The sequence below is a fragment of the Periplaneta americana genome, chromosome 5, assembly GCF_040183065.1.
Source record: "Periplaneta americana isolate PAMFEO1 chromosome 5, P.americana_PAMFEO1_priV1, whole genome shotgun sequence".
Lineage (NCBI taxonomy): Eukaryota > Metazoa > Arthropoda > Insecta > Blattodea > Blattidae > Periplaneta > Periplaneta americana.
In genome coordinates, this window is record NC_091121.1 from 63,009,167 (window position 1) to 63,028,816 (window position 19,650).

The 19,650-nt window shown below is 35.7% G+C and overlaps 1 protein-coding gene and 2 long non-coding RNA genes across 4 annotated transcripts in view; 2 read left to right on the forward strand and 1 right to left on the reverse strand.

Moving 5' to 3' along the window:
- LOC138699759 (uncharacterized oxidoreductase YjmC-like) overlaps positions 1-19,650 on the forward strand; it is a 57,624-nt gene that overhangs the window by 25,707 nt on the left and 12,267 nt on the right. For both annotated transcript variants that reach the window (XM_069825873.1, XM_069825872.1), the window contains one exon: positions 13,288-13,483. In XM_069825873.1, the coding sequence (XP_069681974.1) occupies positions 13,288-13,483 (196 nt within the window). The remainder of the gene's footprint in view (positions 1-13,287; positions 13,484-19,650) is intronic.
- On the forward strand, positions 5,442-7,491 carry LOC138699756 (uncharacterized). The gene is made up of 5 exons (XR_011332072.1): positions 5,442-5,502; positions 5,647-5,716; positions 6,435-6,496; positions 6,599-6,724; positions 7,066-7,491. It is a non-coding gene; the product is annotated as an uncharacterized lncRNA (long non-coding RNA).
- On the reverse strand, positions 8,479-9,981 carry LOC138699755 (uncharacterized). The gene is made up of 2 exons (XR_011332071.1): positions 9,605-9,981; positions 8,479-8,837 (listed from the first exon to the last, which is right to left on the reverse strand). It is a non-coding gene; the product is annotated as an uncharacterized lncRNA (long non-coding RNA).

Consider the following 19,650-nt stretch of genomic DNA (forward strand, 5'->3'; position numbering starts at 1 on the left):
ATATCAGAATCGAGTATTATAAACTTCCCGCATCTTGCATAAATTTCTTATGTAAACTTGGCAACTTGCGTTCACGTATAAGCCGTACTCTTTTCAAGGAGGTTACAGGAATTACACGCATGCGCAGGAGAAAATTGTCTTTCGCTGGCTGCTTATGACTCGTCGAGACCACAAAGCGTTAAGTGAACAGTAAATCTATCCTACAGATATTAGATGCATCGATACCTATTGTTCACGTGCTATATATCTCGATGGGGAAATTTAATAGTCTGTATTTTAGCCTGTAGGTGTCAGCATTTCTCACTGTCGGAAAGTTTACTTTGTGTGAATGTGTGTACAGTGCAGCTACGAGAGTGTAGTTTGTGAATTATTATGTATGTATGTATTTATTTACACTGCAAGTGGGCAAGCACCCGGTGGCAGTGGTATATACAATATTAACAATACACAATAAAATGATAACCAATACATAATAAAATTTACAATATACAATACAATTTTACACACAATACAATAATAATACATAATACAATTTAACACAATAATAATAAAACATAAAATAAAATACCTCATTTTACAATACAACCTACATAATTATCTATAGGTCCTACATAAGTTTCAGTAGTCTTTCACTTTACTCTCATCTCATTCCCTGTAGTGGCACTATGACGCATTTCACTGACACTTTAGCACACATTTCACTGACACTCTGTAACACATTTCACTGACACTATAGAACACATTTCATTGACGCTATAAATTATCACTGATCGGAACTGTTCACTGCACTGTAAAACCATAACTTCACTGACTCACCTCGCTTCACTGATACAACAGTTCAAATAAGTCAAATAATTACATCCTTATGCATACTTATAAACAGAACTACATTTAAACTAAACATTTCTAGTCTAAGGCCCTCTTACACTCTAGTTTTAAATAATTTACAATTCAAACCAAGGAAGTAAACTCGTCAGCCTAGATAAATACATGTCGCCTTAAAAAAATTAAATGTTGAATGTCACCTTAATTTTAAATTTCACTTTATATACAACTTTTTAAATTATTCTTGAATCTCCTTAAGGAAGGACAGCCCTCAAAGACCGCTGCAGGTAGGTCATTCCAATCATTTATAGTTCTATTTAAAAATGAGAATTTACCTACATCCGTTTTCTGTTTCCTACATTTGATTTTAAAATCGTGATCGTTCCTACCATAGTACGTTGGATTTTCTAACCGAGCCGTTATGTCTACCCATGCTTTCTGACCTAGATGTGCTCTATACAATGATGTTATTCTAGTTTTCCTACGTCTGTTTTCCAAAGTTTCCCATTTAAGTTCTTTTATCGTATCGTTTCCATCTTCTCTTTTACCTTTAACAAATTTAGCTGCCCTATACTGGATTCTTTCTAAGGAATTTATCTGGTATATTCTATAGGGATCCCAACATGTAGTTCCGTATTCCATTAACGGTCGCACTAACGTTAGATATGCAATTTCCCTCGATTTGGGGCTAGCCTTTCTCAAGATTCTCATAATAAAGTGAAGTGCCCTCCATGCTTTACCGTAACATTATCAACATGCTCTCCCCAAGAAAGTTTGGAGTTTAAATACACTCCTAGGTATTTACAACATTTTTCTTGCGAAATTACAAACCACTGAATTCGTAATTAAGACCAGTTTCCTCTCGGGTTTTACAAAATGTTATAGATTTACTTTTAGAACCATTTATTTTCATCCTATGCATTAACGCCCAGTTATAAATTTTATTCAAGTCTGTTTGAATAGCATCTACATCTGAATTATTTCTAATCTTTCTATAGATAATGCAGTCGTCTGCAAATAGCCTCATATTTGATGTAATATTCTGGCATAGGTCATTTACGTATATTATAAAGAGTAATGGACCCAGAACGCTGCCCTGTGGCACCCCTGAACTTATATTTCCAATTTCCGATATTTCATGACCTATTCTAACTCTCTGGGTTCTACCGTTTAAGAATTCTTGGATCCATAGCACCACTCTTTTATCTATTCCTAGCCTACTTAACTTATCTATTAATATGTCATGTGGCACCAAATCAAATGCTTTCGAAAAATCAATCACAACTGCATCGATTCTTCCGCCTCTATCTATCTCTTCAGCTAGATCCTGAACCAGCGACGTAATTTGACTATCACATGAGAAGCCTTCCCTAAAACCATGCTGGCGGTTGTAAAACCAGCCTTTCGCATTTAGAACATGACGAATATAATCCGATATCAAATGCTCCATGACTTTACATACGACAGATGTAAGGCTAATCGGTCTGTAGTTTCCGACATCTAATTTATTTCCACCTTTATGTATGGGTACCACTATAGCTGATTTCCAGTCACATGGAATAGCTGCATTGTTTATGGAAACATGAAATATACGCATTAAGTATGGAATTATGGCCTCGGAACCTAATTTAAGAATCTCTGTAGCAATACTATCTGGTCCTCGAGACTTCCGATTTTTTAATTTCCTTATTCTCTCTCTAACCCCTTTGGAAGTTATTTTGAAAGTCGAATTTGGTTCACATTCATGGTCTGTGACACAAGCACTCCTATCAGCGGGATTATTATTATTATTATTATTATTATTATTATTATTATTATTATTATTATTATTATTATTATTATTATTGAAAACCGAAATGAAATAGGAATTTATTAAGTCGGCCTTTTCTTTGTCATCAGTTATACTTTCTCCGTTCTGATTTCGTAAAAGCACTACTCCTTCGTTTTTTCCTTTTCTCCTGCGTACATAATTATAAAACTGTCTCCAATTGTTACTTTCATCTTCTTTTAAAATAGTTTTTAGAAAATTTTCCTGAGCTAACCTTTTTTCACATTCAAGTTTCTTAATTAATTCGACATATTTTTCCCAATGCTCATGGTTTCGTTTACGTTTGCTAAATGCGCGCCTTGTCTTTTTCTTTAAGTAGCGAATATAATTAGTGTAATATTCTGGGTCCGGATTTTTCTTAATTATTTTAGAAGGTACACATTTTACTAATGCCTCGAAAATTATACTCTTAAATTTATGCCACACATTTTCCATATTTCCTTCAGTCCTTAGAAAGTCATCATGCTTTTGTCGTAGAAACGTTTGTAATTCATGGACATCGGTTTTTGTTAAAATTCCAGACAGACAGTGGACTTGACCTCGGATTTACTGTGTTTTCCCAGAAGATTTCTAATAAGACGCTATTGTGATCACTTATTTTATGAAGACTTTCAGAGTTGACAAAGAGAGAGACAGGTCTTAGTAGGTAAACATCTAAGAGGGCATTGTCACGCGTCGGACCATTTACTACCTGCGTGAAATCTTTACGCCAGATCAATTCATTAACAAGGGTCTGTGCATCTGAATTTGTACCTGAAATCCCGTTCCAGTTAATTTTCGGGAGGTTTAGATCACCAGCAATTACTACGTTTCGGTCTTCTGATACTGTATTAAGATATTCATTTAGTTTGTGCAAAGTTAAATTGTTTAATTCACTGGGTGGTCTGTAACATGCTATTACATCTAAGGTTTCCCGCCCATTTCTTATCTGAACATTCAATATTTCAACTTCCTCATGTATCCACAGAAGATTGCTACTTATTTCTATCTTAGTACAAACGAACACTCCCCCTCCCTTTTCACTTCTATCCTTTCTGAAGACTCTATAATCCGACTTAAAAATTTCCGAGTCATTTATGTCTTCCCTAAGCCATGATTCCGTCCCAATTATTACATCTGGATTATAAACATCGACCAAGTTCCAAAACGGAATAAGTTTATTTCTAATACTTCGGCAATTAACCTGCAGTAGTCTTAGGGCCTGTACTACGATCGCCTGTTAAAGCTCCAGATTCGTATACTCCAGTTTAGCAATCTGGAAGTTAAATATTTTGTTCTGTACTACCAGCGGATTTTAACTGCAGGATTGTTATCCGGAAGATATAGTAACATTTTTATTACGTTGGCAATGAAGTTACTGAAAATGTAGTGAAATTTATTGCGTTGGTATACCTTTCCCCGCGTATTTCATGTTTATGTTCCGTGTTTACATGGTACTATTTATTTTGAGGTTTTATTGTAAGCATTATTGTTATTATTTATTATAATACTGAAGCTCCAGCCAAAAAAATAACAGAGTGGAGAACAGAAAATTACACATACTGTATGAAGAAACTTTACATGGAAGCAAAAGGTAAGATTTTAAAGGTTATGTTTCTTTTCGAATAGTAATAATTCCTACCATATGATAGTATTTTGGTTTTAATTAGTAGGCCTAAACAGGACGGGTGCGGGTTCCAGCAAAAGTGCGTTTTTCTCCACAATCATTGTTTTATTCATGTGTAATTGCACAAGAAGTGTAGGTGGCAATTATTTTTGTATTGTAATTAATATTAAGTGTGCTTTCAGTTTGTTGTATAGCCTACATTATTAGTGAATTTATTTCGGTAATTTTTTAGAAATAGTGTACTTCACGGCTTCAAATCATGGGTCGAAGGCACAATAACTCGTTTAAAAAAGAAAAGTTCACTGATACTGATAATAATGAATGCTGTCTTTGGCCTGGGGTTTCTAACCAACATTAGTACAGCAAGGTACACTGTTCCTAGCAAATTACCAATATTTCAGTATGTTAGACCTACGTATTTTACTGTTAATAAATGGGCGGATATTTTGTATTAGGCTCACAATACCATTCGATCACAGATAGGGCCTAACATTATTTTTTAAAAGAACAGCATGAGGTGGAGAGACGTTTCCACTAAAATGCAATAGGCCCTATCTGTTTGTAATGCACATTCAACACCTCGTAAAATAACACAAGAACAGCAGATATTAAGTTTTTTCCAAAGTTTCAATGTACAGTATAGTCATATGTTTGATATTGTACTGACAATCGTCCATTAAATGCTTTTGCTTATTTAGGTATAGAAACTTAGATAAGGGAAAAAGAGAAATACAATATATTTTCTAATGTTGTAGGTTGCATATGGAATTAACCTAGTTTTACTTCCTTTTTAGTAATATAGAATGAAGCATGGGAAGAATATAGTAACATCAGCACAAATACAAGGACCTGATAACAGCTGAGAAGCAAATTTGAATTCTTGGAAAAGAACACAAATAAAATTGCTGCTGCAGAGAGATAATGAAGGCTACAAACAATTGGAGCCCCTCCAACTGAAGCAAAACCAAATCCAAACTTAGCCGAGGTAAGTGATTTAATTCTCCTCTCAATTGAGTGACTTCTCAGTGATTTTGATTCATATTCAATGCATAAGTTCACTTATATGTTAAGTTATACAGTTATTAAATAATAAGCAGAGGAAATTGTATAACACAAGTTTGAATTCTTTTTATTTATTTATTTATTCATTCACTCATTTATTTATTTACTTACTTTTGTTACAGCCGAAGTGGTAACTAAACCAAGTTCCATTGATACCAGTGCAGCTAATAACACGAATGAGGTTAGTGTGTAAGGAATTAAGAGTCAGAAGAAGAGATGATGAGCTTTAGAGATAAAAAAATATTAGATTCATGAAAATTGTTATACAAATTTAATTTAATGTCGGTATTACATTATAATACTATTATTTCTTTTTTATTTACAGTACCATTCAGGTTCACAGTGCAATTCTTTAGTTTTTGAAGTGAAACTGGACATCCCAACAATATCTCCAGGTAATTTGATTTATACTACAAAACGTTCTTTCACATTCTACATATGATGCTTACTTTTCCAATCTGAAATAGCTGTAACATGTAAACACATTTTCAGACAACATGTTGAAAATAAAACTAACACACATACTATATGAAATCTGCAGCAAGCAGTGGATAAATTAGATGAAAAGTTAAAAAAAAAATGTTAAAATATAAATTGTACATAATGATGAAATGGTCACAAGAAATGGATATCATAAAAACTAAACATCATTGTATTATAATATTATGTGGGATTTGAGTGGGAATTTGAAATTTATAAATGTAGGCCTAAAAATAGAAAGTACACTAAACTGAAGAATTTATTTTGAGATTTCTCTGTAATGGGTTTGTAATCAGATTAGGCTACATTATGTTAAGTTGTATTTCAATTTTACTGTGAGGATTCTCACTTTGAAACTTGTGAATGATTTCTTGTGTACAGAAAAACTGAAAAATATCTTTTCATAAGATAAAACAGAAATTGACTACACTCTATTTACAATAGAACTATATGCTTGGTTTTTTCTCTCTCTTTTTTATTGCAGCTTCACTTTCTTATTGTTAAAAATGAGTTTGGATTAATAGCACGTTAGAAAATACAATACTGTTACAGCTGCTGACTTTGAAGTATCCACATATTTATGATAAAACATCATCTTTCTCCAGAATTAATTCCACTCTTAAAATATTACAGAGTCAGCTGGTGGAGCAGATGAAGGTCTTCCACTGTACGGGTGTCTACACAGTGTAATGAAAGTAAGTTTTAAGTGAAATTACTGGTTTATTCAGTATAGGTAGTGTAGGCTAAACCCAGGAAGGTCTGAATATAAGCATATATCCCTCTCTTAAATATTTCAGCTGATAATGGAATAATAGCTGATCGAGTTACACCCCAAGGATGTTTAAAAAAAAAAAAAGAAAGAAAAAGCAAGCCTCTGAGGAATGCATTAGCCACATTGAAAAATCTTTCTCCATCTGTGAACGGTAAGTTTAATGTTGACTTAATTATACTTGAGATGTTAGAAATGCATGAACTTCAGTACTATTACAGTGATTTCTTTAAAAAATACATTAGTTGAAAGTTGGATGCTGACATTATAACAAAGAATGATTTGAAATAAAAGTAAGTCATGTCCTCATGTTTGGAAAGAGATGGGGTTTGGAATATCAAAAGTAACATTTGCAGTTTTTACATTACTTTTTCCTCCTCTTTAATGGGTGGTCCATCTACAAGGACATCTTCAATTAGTGGCAGAAAGTAAATGCTACAATAATCACCCATTCTTCATGTTTTAACAAAAAATATGTTTAATTTTGTTGACCAGATTTGTTTGACCTGGATGACTGGGAGATTACTTCTTCTCATCCTTCTAATGGAGTGATAATCTCTTGCAGCTGTTCTTGATTCCTGTGGTCTCTGGCCTCTGCTTTATCTGCTAGTCTTCTGGATTAGGTTCGAGTCAGGTGATAATTATAAGCTAATCTAAGGTTTCTGGTTGGGTTCGGGTCTGGTTCAGATCAGGCCGAGATGGGCCGGGCCTAAGAATTATGGCCCGTGCAGATCTCTAACAAATGGGGCTAATAGCTGAAGTTGGCTCTGCCACAGTTTTCCAAGTTTTGTGTACCCAAGTTTTGTGGGTATTTGCATATGTATTTGTGTTGTGTTTAATTACAGTTATTATGTACTCCTATGTATTAGCCTGCATATTATTAATTTGTAAATATGATATATACCATAGCATATATAATGAGACAGTGGATGTAATAAATGATTATGCTTATTGTGTCTCCTGAAAAATGTCGTGTTTTGTTTACACAAAATAAATAAATAAATTTTAAATTTAATTGCAGCTATAGTCCATCTCTCTTGTTTTAAGTACACATGTACAGAGTACCTGAATACAAGTGAAGCGTCAGCTGGAACAACGTTGTAAGTTACAAAATTTTCATTCGGTGTGTTTCCGTGTAATAATGTTGTATGTCATGTTACCTTCCTATACTCCTTGGCTTCCAACTGTCCATCAATGCAGTACGTGAAATTTATCCACTGAAAAGTTTGCTACCCTCATAAGAACAAAGTTGTACTCATACACATTTTTGCAGCTCCTGTAAATTTTACCAAATGTAACTTATAACGTTGTTCCAGCCGATGCTTCAATTAATGTACCTCTTGAAAAATGTTGTTTTACCATATTTTGCTTATGTAAAATAAATTTGAATTGCAGATACAGTGCATTTTTATTGTTTTAAATAGCTACACGTGCAGAGTACCTGGTCATAATTTTTAAAATGTATTTTATCAAACCTTTGTGTTTGAATCATCTTAGCCTGTTAAGAGATCACTGTGAGGGATCCAAGCAATAAAATATATTTAAAAAGTAACGATATGAATATGTTTGCATACATGAATCACTAGGCCTAGCGTGAATGAAAGAGCTCCCTTGCAAAACATAAATGCCAATTCCAAAACTTTCAGGAAATGAAGAAAAACTGACACGTCTAAAATTCAATAAACTGTTACAGTTTGTTAAATAATAATATATAGCAAGCATATCTTAAGTCTGATTAGTGGAATATGTTAGGTCTACTCCTATTGGTGAGCGATATATGCAAGGAAGGGGAAGGGAACTTGCCACCCTACCACATTATCTCCTGACAGTTGTCTCATGAGTGATGCCTTATTGGTATTCCAATCTATCTTCGGAGAGTTGACTAAACAACTAGCAGACACAAAATGAAACAGTTCTAGGAAAACTTTAATCAAGACCTATAATATGTACATAAAACCTGTATTAAAATACTATTCAGAAGTATTCGTAACAGCATCAAAAAGAGAGACAGAATCCCTTGAAAAAAAAAAAAAAAAAACAAGCCTTGCACTTAATTACTGGAGCAAATAAAACTACTCCCAATGAAGCAATAAAAATCATCACTTCAATTAAACCAAGCAGCAAGTGCAGCACTAGCTCGATTGACAACAGTTCCTACTGTAACTTCGTGGACCCCACAAAAATCTCCTACTGTTGTCAATGTTCTCCCAGTGGCATAGAATCTCAATACCAGTAGTAGTTGGTCCATTGGAGGTAAGGCATTATTTCTGGAAAAATGTACAAACAATGAGATTTGCTTACACCTTTACCGGTAAATCTTTACAATAGCGTTACCAAAAGAAGGCAAGGACTCCCTACAGGATAGCCTGGAAGAGAGAGGTTTGGATGTAGTTTTGACTTTTTTTTTTTTTTTTTTTTTTTTTTAGACAATTGTAAATATATGCAAATCATACTAACCTAACCTGTCACTAACTCGATCTTACGAAAACTTGTCTTTTCCCTTTAATTAGTAAGGAAATGAATGTGCTGCCCTTCCCTGCTGCCTACCCCTACTATCTTGATAGAGCGATCCCGCCTACCCGTACCTCTCCACCGGACTCCACTTTCACAGTAACTTTCCACCTTTATTTGGGAAATTGGTGTCGGCACTCAATTTTTCTTTCGTTTACGGTACATATGACTTGACTAGAAGCCAAATATGTGAATACATTTGTATCTTAAAATGGTAACGCAATTGTGAAGAAATGATAGTCTACCATATAAAGGATTTTGATATATTATATATGGTTATTTTTATATAAAAGTATTTTGAAACTGTTATTATTGTAGGTTGCCCTATATTATTATATCAATCACCTTAATACCTTGTAAGGGCAACAGAACACTTGCATGAAGCAACATTCTAACCTCACTTCTACTGTAGGCCTATTATAGGTTTCTGTACTTCAAAATAATTATTATAGTGCTATTATATACAAAATATTAATGTAATACCTACCGAAATAGTGTAGCTTATTATTAACTGTGTACTTACGATCTGTGTCTTGTTTCAGTTGATCATTGATTTCATGTAGTAGGTTTCGTTATTCGAAACTGTCTAAAAAATTTCTCGTCATCCCACTCTTCAAAATTATTTGGACGCAGCCTAATTCGTTTTGCTGTTCTGATATAACGAAGCATCTGCTCCAGAACTTATCATCAGAATCAGTATCAAAATTAAATTGATCCTTCAAATCACCAGCTGTACGACGTGCAGCCATCTTGATTTCAACACCGAGTTCCAACCTCCGGATAACGCCTATCTGCCACTCTGCCTTCCGGATTGCTAATCTGGAAGTTTAGCCTCCAGATTGCACATAACCAAAAGTCGTAGTACGCAATTATAACCCAACTTCCGGATAAATATGCCACCTGCCGGATAAGTTTAAACTAGAACTTTATTCGAGAGTCGTAATACAGGCCCTTAGTAGGCCTGTCCTTACTTGTACATTCTGAATCCCCGTGGCACCTCGCCGTCACTGCAGGTCTACGCCGCCCGCGGATAGGTCTTCGACCGCACCGCCCGCTGGTAGTCCCTCGACCCCTCCTCCCGCAGGTAGACTCTTACCCCCGCTGACCGCTGGTAGTCCCACGCCCCCGCCGTCCACTGATGGTCCTTCGGTGCCGCTGCCCGCTATTGGATCCTCGATCCCGCCCCGCCATGTTGTAGTAACTACCCGCGCGAAGAGGGATCCCATGTCTGCAGCTCCCCTCCGATTTAGGTGGATTCCGTCTCTTCCGAAGCATCTGTCGTCTATCCAGGAATTTGGATCGACGAAACGCGCACCAAGACACTCCGCTACCCACTCGAAAGCTTTATTCACACGACCCACTTTTCTCCAGTTCACATCCCTCCGTCTGACGATTCCACTGATGACAATCCCAGCTGCCGGATATTTCTTCTTCGTTTCCATCACCAAGTCATATACATCTGCCATGATATAATCAACACCTCTTCGCAAATCGTTTGTTCCTACGTGAAGGATGATGTTTTTCGGGTCCCCTCGTTCCTGATTCTCGATCACGCTTTTCATTTCTTTCACTCTAATCCCAGGGTAACACTCCGTCGCCAGCTCCGGTTGTAGATTCCCTACGTGTCGAATGATGGAGTCTCCGATGATAACACTTGCCGCAGCATGCTTCTTCTTCTCCTCCCTCTCTTCGCCATTTTCCTTTTCCCGTCGCAACAACTTATTTTCGTCCTCCAGAAACTTGATCCGTTGCTCCGCCGTCTCTAGCTTCTCCCGTAGCTTCTTCACCTCGTTCCGAAGACCGATGAGCTCCCTGTTGTCTGCCTCGTTCCCGCAGTCCTTGCACAGCCACGTTTCTTCTACTATCTGTTCCCTCTTGATCTTCTGACAAGTCAGATGGAACCACTTCTCGCACTGGTTGCACAGCACGCCTACTCGTAGATTCTTTCTGCCGCTTCCACATTTGATACTGGTAGCATCGTTGTCGCTTGCAGGTCCTGGATTCAGTTCGATACCACCAATAATTAGTAATATCGCGATCACTATGTGAAAGAAGAGACACTCAGCCAGACCTGCGAAAGCTGTCCCTTTCACGCTCCGCTGCATCCTTGACCTGGCCGCCCAGCCGCCTATCCTTGCCCGGTACAACTCCAACTCACAGCCCATTGTTCTAACCTTTTCTCCGCTGCGAAAAATACGTCCTTCCTCTCCACCGGCCTGAAGGAGACTTTAGTGTTAGCATAATAGCATATTTTGGCTTTCAAACACGTGCTAGCTGAATGTGATAGTGGTATGAAATTAAGTATCTGTATGGTGATGTATATTATTTAAGAATAATATTTACTGGCACGTATTCATACTAATCAATCTATGTGAATGGGATTACAGTACTGGTATAGACTATAGTGTATCAGTGTGTTGTGAACCAAAATATATTACTGAACACACGCTTTTGTAAATAACGGCACTGTGGTATGTATTAATTTTTAACAAACGTAAACAATGAACTCTGTTCAAGCAATTTTGAACAGTCAAGAACCGGGTAAACTGACTTAACAGGAAAAATTGGAAATAAAAGACTGGGTTTTATTATTATTATTATTATTATTATTATTATTATTATTATTATTATTACATGTTTTGAATTTATATACGATTTCTTCGATAGTGAAACATTTCAATCGTGACATTTCATATTAGGCTAAACGTACGATTTCAAATTCTCTTCGGTTTTGAAACACAAAATTGTGAACACACGTAATATTTTTTTCACGCGCCGCCACTGCCCAGGACCCCAGTTCTACTCACTGGGTGCTCTAACCACTGAGTTAGGCCCGTAACACACTTGAAGAGTTTTCGCTAGCGAGAAATGTCTTGCGAGAAAGAGGCGAAGAGCCTTCCTCCACACACTTGGCGAGTTCTCGCTATCACAGATTACACCTCGCTATGATCATCTATGCACTGCCTTCATGCACAAAGCATTTATCTGATTATAGTAATGACTCGTTGGGGGAAATATTATAGGTTATGTATTTACGTATATTGTCGTACTTAAATATATAACCTGTAAGTATATTGTCGTACTTTACAAATTACGTACGAACGCTTTGTTGAATCTGAGTATTCAGATGATGAGGAAATGGAGTTATATGAACATATTTTGTTCATGAAAAGAAGTAGGCCTAAAATTAAAGCCAGAAATATCTGAAAATCACATTATATCTTACGAAAATAAGGGCGAGTTTTGGACACTGGTTTCGATTTGAATGATGAAACGTTTAGGCGTTATTTCAGGTTCAATGGACCACAGGTTTTTTTTTTTTTTTTTTTTTTTTTTTGCCATTCATGATATGATAGAGAATTCTTTGCTATATTCTGATTAAAATTACGTAAACTGTTAAGACATATAGATACGTTATTTCAAATATTTAATCAATATTATTAAATCTTATCAAAATAAAATATAGCCCTATTTATTTTCAGATAATCTGATATTTGTCTCCAGATTTCTTCTTTAAGTTTCGTGTTTTTATAGTTTTCATCCCGTGTATCATATAAATAGGCCTACGGGTGATATCGTAACAAGTTCGATAAGTTTCTGATTGCAATTATCAGCCATCTTTCCTCATTTTCAAATCAAAACAATACAATTCATCGCCACCTATGATATATTTTTCTACATTCAATCGTCATAAAGAGTATAAATGTCAAACATCTTTGATAAATGTGTCAAGAAAATTCGCTGAGCTACCGATTCCAGCGAGAAACTCGCTCGAGGTTTTTGCTTTGAGCGAGAATCTCTTCCAGTGTGAGGACGTCCATTTGAATCCATGTTATCAATTTTTTAATTTTCTCGCAACACATTTCTCACTGGCGAAAACTCTGCAAGTGTGTTACGGGCCTTACACCGAAGTTCAACCCATTGCACCGGATCGAATCTTTCTCCTTTGGTTCTTTTTCTCCATTAATAACAAATGGTAACAAATCACAGATAATTCCGTAGGATCAAAAAATTAATCTTTACATAGTCCAGTCTATAGTTTATAATCTGATATCTAAACCAATCCAAACTAAACAGATTCAGTCGAATATAGTATTTTGTTATAGTGTTCTGTTGATCCTGTTTGCAATTTCTCGTTTTTTCTTAACATGTTAGTGTAGAACTTCATAATGTTTTAGTGTTTCTGATATATTTCACATATCACAGATCGAGGTGCAGTACAGGAAGGGGCAGCCAATTGTAGACGGTTGGGCGCAGGACGCCGAGGGACGCAGCACCACGGACGCAGCTGCTGCAATGAAAACAGGCTGTCTCATGCCGCTCGGGGGACAGGAAATCACTTCAGGTTACAAGGGCTATGGGCTGTCCCTCATGGTGGACACACTTTGTGGCGTGCTATCAGGTATAGTAAAGTTTTAGCCCGATTCTTTAAAAAATATGGTGAAAATGTGCTGGTGGAAAAGCAGAACTTAAATACATCAGTACTTCTGAGATTCTAACATTAACTTACCTAAATACAGTATGTTATAATTTGAGTGAAACAGTGCATGGCATTTCTCTGGATTGTTGGCACATAAGTACTGACATATATATCTTACGGGGTTTTACATGAAATAGTTACAGTTAATTAAATTACAAAAAATACTGTCTTCTGGTGAAATTGTGTAGAGGCATAGAGACTTAAAAATGTTTAAGAACTTGATGACGAATTAGTGAAATCATTGTCGTCACTAGCACTTGTCTATAGGGGAAGGGGGCAGTCAGGTTTAATCCATACCCTTATCTGAGAGACCAGACAGTCATCCTCAACAGACTTGCGTACTTTTTCGGTTCTGCATTACTCTTAATTAAAATCATCTATATATATAATTTGAACTGGTAATGGAAATTACGGGAAAACGGCTGAACGGATTTTAATAAATGACTCCTCATTTTGAAGCTTGGAACCCAAAGTTTTTAGAAAAATTAGTAGTTTTCAGTGAAATGTCAATTTTTCAAAATAATTTTCCTATTTTCTAAAATCCATCTGTCGTCACTAACTAATTGCATTTCAGAATAAAACAAAACACACACTACAGTAAACAATATTACACGAAGGCCGTGATCTGCAAGAACGCTGACATATTTAGAGCTCAAATTAAATTGGTTATTAAAAACTTCAAGACTTACTAAAAATAATTTACAGGTCTGATTCTGTAGTGTGTAATTTTCTGAGTACAGCTGTGTATTGGATTAAAAACTACAAAACTTGAGGTGGTTTAATAAGATGATTACCATTATAAATAAAATATTATTATAGTTAATGCCATGATGTGACTATTTTTCATTAATTATACATATTAATACTATATTGATGATATGAAAGTGAAACCTTTTGGGGTTACATAAGTAGATGTAGAGAATATCTTAAATTAGATCTTCATTTCTATAATTTACTGAGTGGTGGCTATATAGTATGTATAGTATATGTTACTGAAAACTATAAACTTACGTAAGATAATAATACTGTATTAAAAATAAAATACTTTTATAGTTATTAATCAAGTGGGGTTGGGTCTTTTTCATATATTTAATGGCGGTGTGGTGTAGATATTTATATGCGCGATTCTCTTCAGCATTGGCTCGAGAGGGCGCAAAAATTAGAGTTCCTAAGGAAAGAGCGAAAGGTATTACTTACTGATAAAATAAGAGGCCTGCAAGATTTTGTAGTCTCCCGATCATTTCAGCAATATCTCTTACTAGGATAAAATGATTTTACCCTCTACATTTCAAGGTAGTTTACGAAACATGCAGGACCTATACCAAGATACTATGTCTATTGTTCGAAAGCATAGCAAACCTGACTTTTTTTTTAATTTTCACCTACAATCCGCAATGACCTGAAATAGCTATTGCTTTACTCTCATATGAAAAACCGACTGATCGTCCTGACACTGTTACTTGCGTTTTCGCGTTCAAACTAAAAAACTGAAAGTATATAGGTTCAAGAAAATGTATTTGGCATAAAAAACCATTCATAGGGAGTATGTTTCATTATTATGGAAGCAAATAACTTTCAGGATGTCTGGTATTCTTCATTGAAAATAAATCTGAAAAATGTTTATTTGAACGTCTAATGAACTTATGGTGGGTTTACACGTGCATGGATATACTGGCGCCAGTTAACACGCCAGTCGTACTTTTGCGTCAGTAAAGGTTTACACGAGTTTCTTTACTTTGCCTCGCCAGTGCCGTTTTCAAATGTAGCTGCTACCTGAATGTTGTACGAGGACATAACATGCCAAGTGAAGTTGAACTTGTTCATAGCGCTTGCCTAATAGTCGTCACTTTGTTGGTTGAGGGGATGATTTCTAACTTGGAATAAAGAAAAGACATAAAAGAAGAGTACATATTATGGGTGAAAAAGTGGATTGTTCGGAGGGAGAATTTAGATACATCTGCGAGAATTTTAAAAGAATTTTCAACAACAGATACCTACTAATGCTACAGATGACTACAGACGATTCTGACAATCTACTACAACATATAATAATAATAATAATAATAATAATAATAATAATAATAATAATAATAATAATAACACAGCCCATGAAGGGGCCACAATACCAGCCGGCTTCTGGCCTCACGTTCACATGCCAAAGCAGAGGTGGACGATCGTCCAACCAGAATGGAGGTATCATGTGGTTAGCACGACAGTCTCCAACCGTTATGGCTGGCTTTCAGAATCGGATTTCGCCACCTTCGTAACTCCCAAAGTGCCTCACAATTCTGGGTGGGCACCGGTCTCAGACACTGGCCGAAATATATTGAGACAATTTCTTCCCCCATGAGGACCCCAACCAGTGCGCATTCCGTAACGCGAGTCCTAAGCAGGATGCCTTAGACCACTACAACATCTAGTAGTATCATTATATATTCAAAAGTTTGCTACCGACGATATAAGAGATGTTTTACTCCCAAAATTGAAATCGGAAATTACATTCGTATATTTACCACCTGAAAATTATTTTGCTTCATTATAAACTTTTCGTTTTTAATCTGTATGTATACATATATCTGGTGGCGTGGAAGGGTCTTAACACCACCAGAATAAATAAATGTATTATTTATTATTATTATCATCATTAATATTTGTATTCTGTTCCGAAGTGTAAGTTACAATATCAAAGTTCTAGCCAGAAGTTCAGATATCATCTACGCTGCACTAAGTAGAACAAGCGGACAGCTTAAAATACTTGGGGTGTAGGCTACTATGTATGAGTAGTAACATGAACTGCTACCAAGAAGTCAAAAAGCAAAGGAAGCTTTTGACAGAAAACTGAGTATCTTCTGCTGACCTCAGGAAAAAGAACTAGGGAAGACACTAATGAAGTGCCTTGTGTGGAGTGTGGAATTATATGGAGCAGAAATATGGACATTACGACGAAGTGAAGAGAAACGACTGGAATCCTTTGAATATGGAGAAGGATGGAGAGTGTGGCGAAAGAATAATTCTCAAACTGATAAGGAAGAGAAAAAGAATTTGGCTTTGTCACTGGCTAAGAAGAAACTGCGTACTGCAGGATGAACTGGAAGGAATGGTGAACGGGTGAAGAGTTCGGGGCAGAAGGAGAAATCACGTGATAGACATAATTAAGATGTATGGATCATATGCGTAGATTAAGAGGAAGGCTGAAAATAGGGAAGACTTAGATAGAGAACTATGAATAAATGAATGAGTTTAGTATGTGTATAGGTAAATAGCACGCACACACGTCAGAATCTCATTTTTCAGTAGATAGCACTTAGTCCATTTTGAATTTCTTGTCTTAAATTGTATATAAATTAAGATTGTAATGTTTTTATGCAAAGTTCTCAAAATTTCTTAAGACTGTCTTTTTCTTATTTGCACCACTTGGTACAAAATCCTATCAGCAACTGGAAACCATGTTACTTTAGGTTTGTTGATGTCATCTGAACCCCCGTCAGATTCCATGCTTCTTGTTGCTTTCCTTATGTCCGGAGTGTACGCATCTCGTATGAATTTTATTTTTGCTTTCACTTCGGCAGTTCCGAATCCATCAATATTCATTGTCTTTACCATGTTTTCTTAAGCCTCTATTCTGGCATCTCTATTTTTTTTTATAAAAATTAGAGTTCAGGTCCCACAAACACTGGTGTTTTTCATATAGGTAAAGGAAATTTGTGACTATGTCAGAATTCCACTTACTCATTCTTACAAATCAAATTTATAAAACTTGATGCAAAGACATTTGCGGACTATGTTCTGTGCAATACTGGCGTGCCGATGAGAAACTTCATGTTTACACGTGCAACAGAATTGTCCGTTTGTGCATGCTTCGCCACTGGCGCGTTGAAAAGTTAGAATGCCACTAACTTTTCGAAACATTGCATGCAGTGTCCAAACTTGCACGCCAGTAAAGGTTTATACGTGCAAGTTGATTTTACTTGCGCGCCAATAGCTATTGGCGCCAATGAATCCATGCACGTGTAAACCCACCATTAGTCTGCAACATTTGCGGCACAAGCAACTAGTAATAAATATAATTATGAGTATTTTTCAGCTCTGGTTTATTTGTACTTTGTCATCATTTTAAGATTTCGTTTAGTTTAACTAAACTAGGATTCGGATTTCGGATTAAATTAAAAATAATACTACTATTATTTACTACTTTAATAACTACTATTTGTTTGTAATGCTATTTTACTGCATCAATAATTCTGCTGTTAACGTGTTACTAGAGTAGTAACATTGCCCTTGAAATGATAAAAGGAGAAATACTACTTTTAGTCCAAAATAGTTCCGAACACATTTTCTTTGCATCATTCTTGAAAATAAAAATGTTCGCAACCTTCTTTCTGTCAGTCAATCTCATCCAGGAGATGTATTTATATTTACAAATGCCTAATTTTCTTGAAACAGAATGAGAATAAATACAATAAGAATTTAGATTATCATAGTTATAATACACGAAAAGAACATCTGTTTTCAATAAAAAATCATAGACTTGTGAAATATGAAAAATCGTCTGCCTAAACTGGCCCTGTGTTCTTTAATAAATTACCATTGCAGATACAAACTTTACCTTATACAGAATTTAAAGTAAAAGTTAAACAGATTTTTAACTGATCAAAGTTTTTATTCAGTAAAAGAATTCTTATATTACAAATTATGATATATGTAATAAGGTAATTCGGGGGAAGATGCCAGTTGGGGGAAGACGCAACTTTCTTTGCCGTTCTTTTATGTGTCAGCAATTGACAGCACGGATCCTCTAGTTTGAAGAGTGTTGACGGGGTGGACACATAGCTTGTGCGTATGTCTTACTTTATCGTCTTTCATCGCCGTTATTTTGGATCTTGTGAGAATATTGTCTGGTGAGTACACACTTTATAATATTTCGTTGCTTATATTTAAGGTTCATAGACTGATGCTATATTTTAAATGGGATATGTGCTACATACGTGAGTTGTGCATTTTGTTACGCACACTAGACATGCAGCTACGGCAACAACCTTGCGGCAGTAGGCAAGTAAGTGTGAGTGGCGTCTTCCCCCTGTAACTGGGGGAAGACGCAACATGGTTAAGAAATACATTATTTAACCCGTAAATTATGTTTTGGGAAGGTTATTATTTGATAATATTTTACATTATATTATTTTACATGTTCTCTGATACTTTACAAAAGGTATCAATGATTAAAAATGTAATTCACATTTCATTTTTACGCAGACGATGACTTGAGACTGCAAAATAAAAACAGATTGGACATCTTAGTCAAAATAAAATTTAATTCGAGCTGCTGAAGATTTAAAGTATGGACAAAAATCGTCATGGGCTGCAGCGAGGGTGTGTGGCATTCCATACAGAACTCTCAAATGACGAATGGAATCTTCAAACATTACTGAATGTTCACGAGGTCCTTCCACTAGCGGAGCATGTGACAGTAGACCTACATCAATAGCTGCTTCCATCAGAACGGATAACGGGATTTCAATTCTGGAAACAATCAGCCCTATTCCTAAGTAAAGAAATCTAAATTCTTTGCGCGTAAAAAACAAACAGCGTAGATCTCAACTACATCACAGAGAAGAGAAATTATGCGGAAAAAGGCCAGAAAAAAAGAAACCTTCCCAACCAAGAAAGAAAAAGAGATTTGTAAGTTCTTCTTCTTTTTCTGCTTCTTCTTCTTTTTCTTCTTCTTCTGTTGACGAAATTAGTCACGATGACAGTGGTAAAAGTTTTGATGAGGAAGATGATTTTTGTTGTTTGTTCTGGACACTTTTACGCTAAGACAGGTTCCAAGTGTGACTGGATTCAGTGCACCGCATGCAAGAAATCCTTGCACGAAGATTGCAGTGGTGATAATTTGCACTGTATGAAATGTGGTGCAGGTTCGTACTCACATTCAGAATTGTGTCCTAATTAATCAATTTTTGCAAAATAATCATGAAACAAGTTCATAATTAAATTCATAGATGTTTATCTGTAGTTGTAATAAAATACACATAAAATATTCCAATGTTTATTTTACGTATGCCATTTACTATGTTGTTGCATCTTACCCC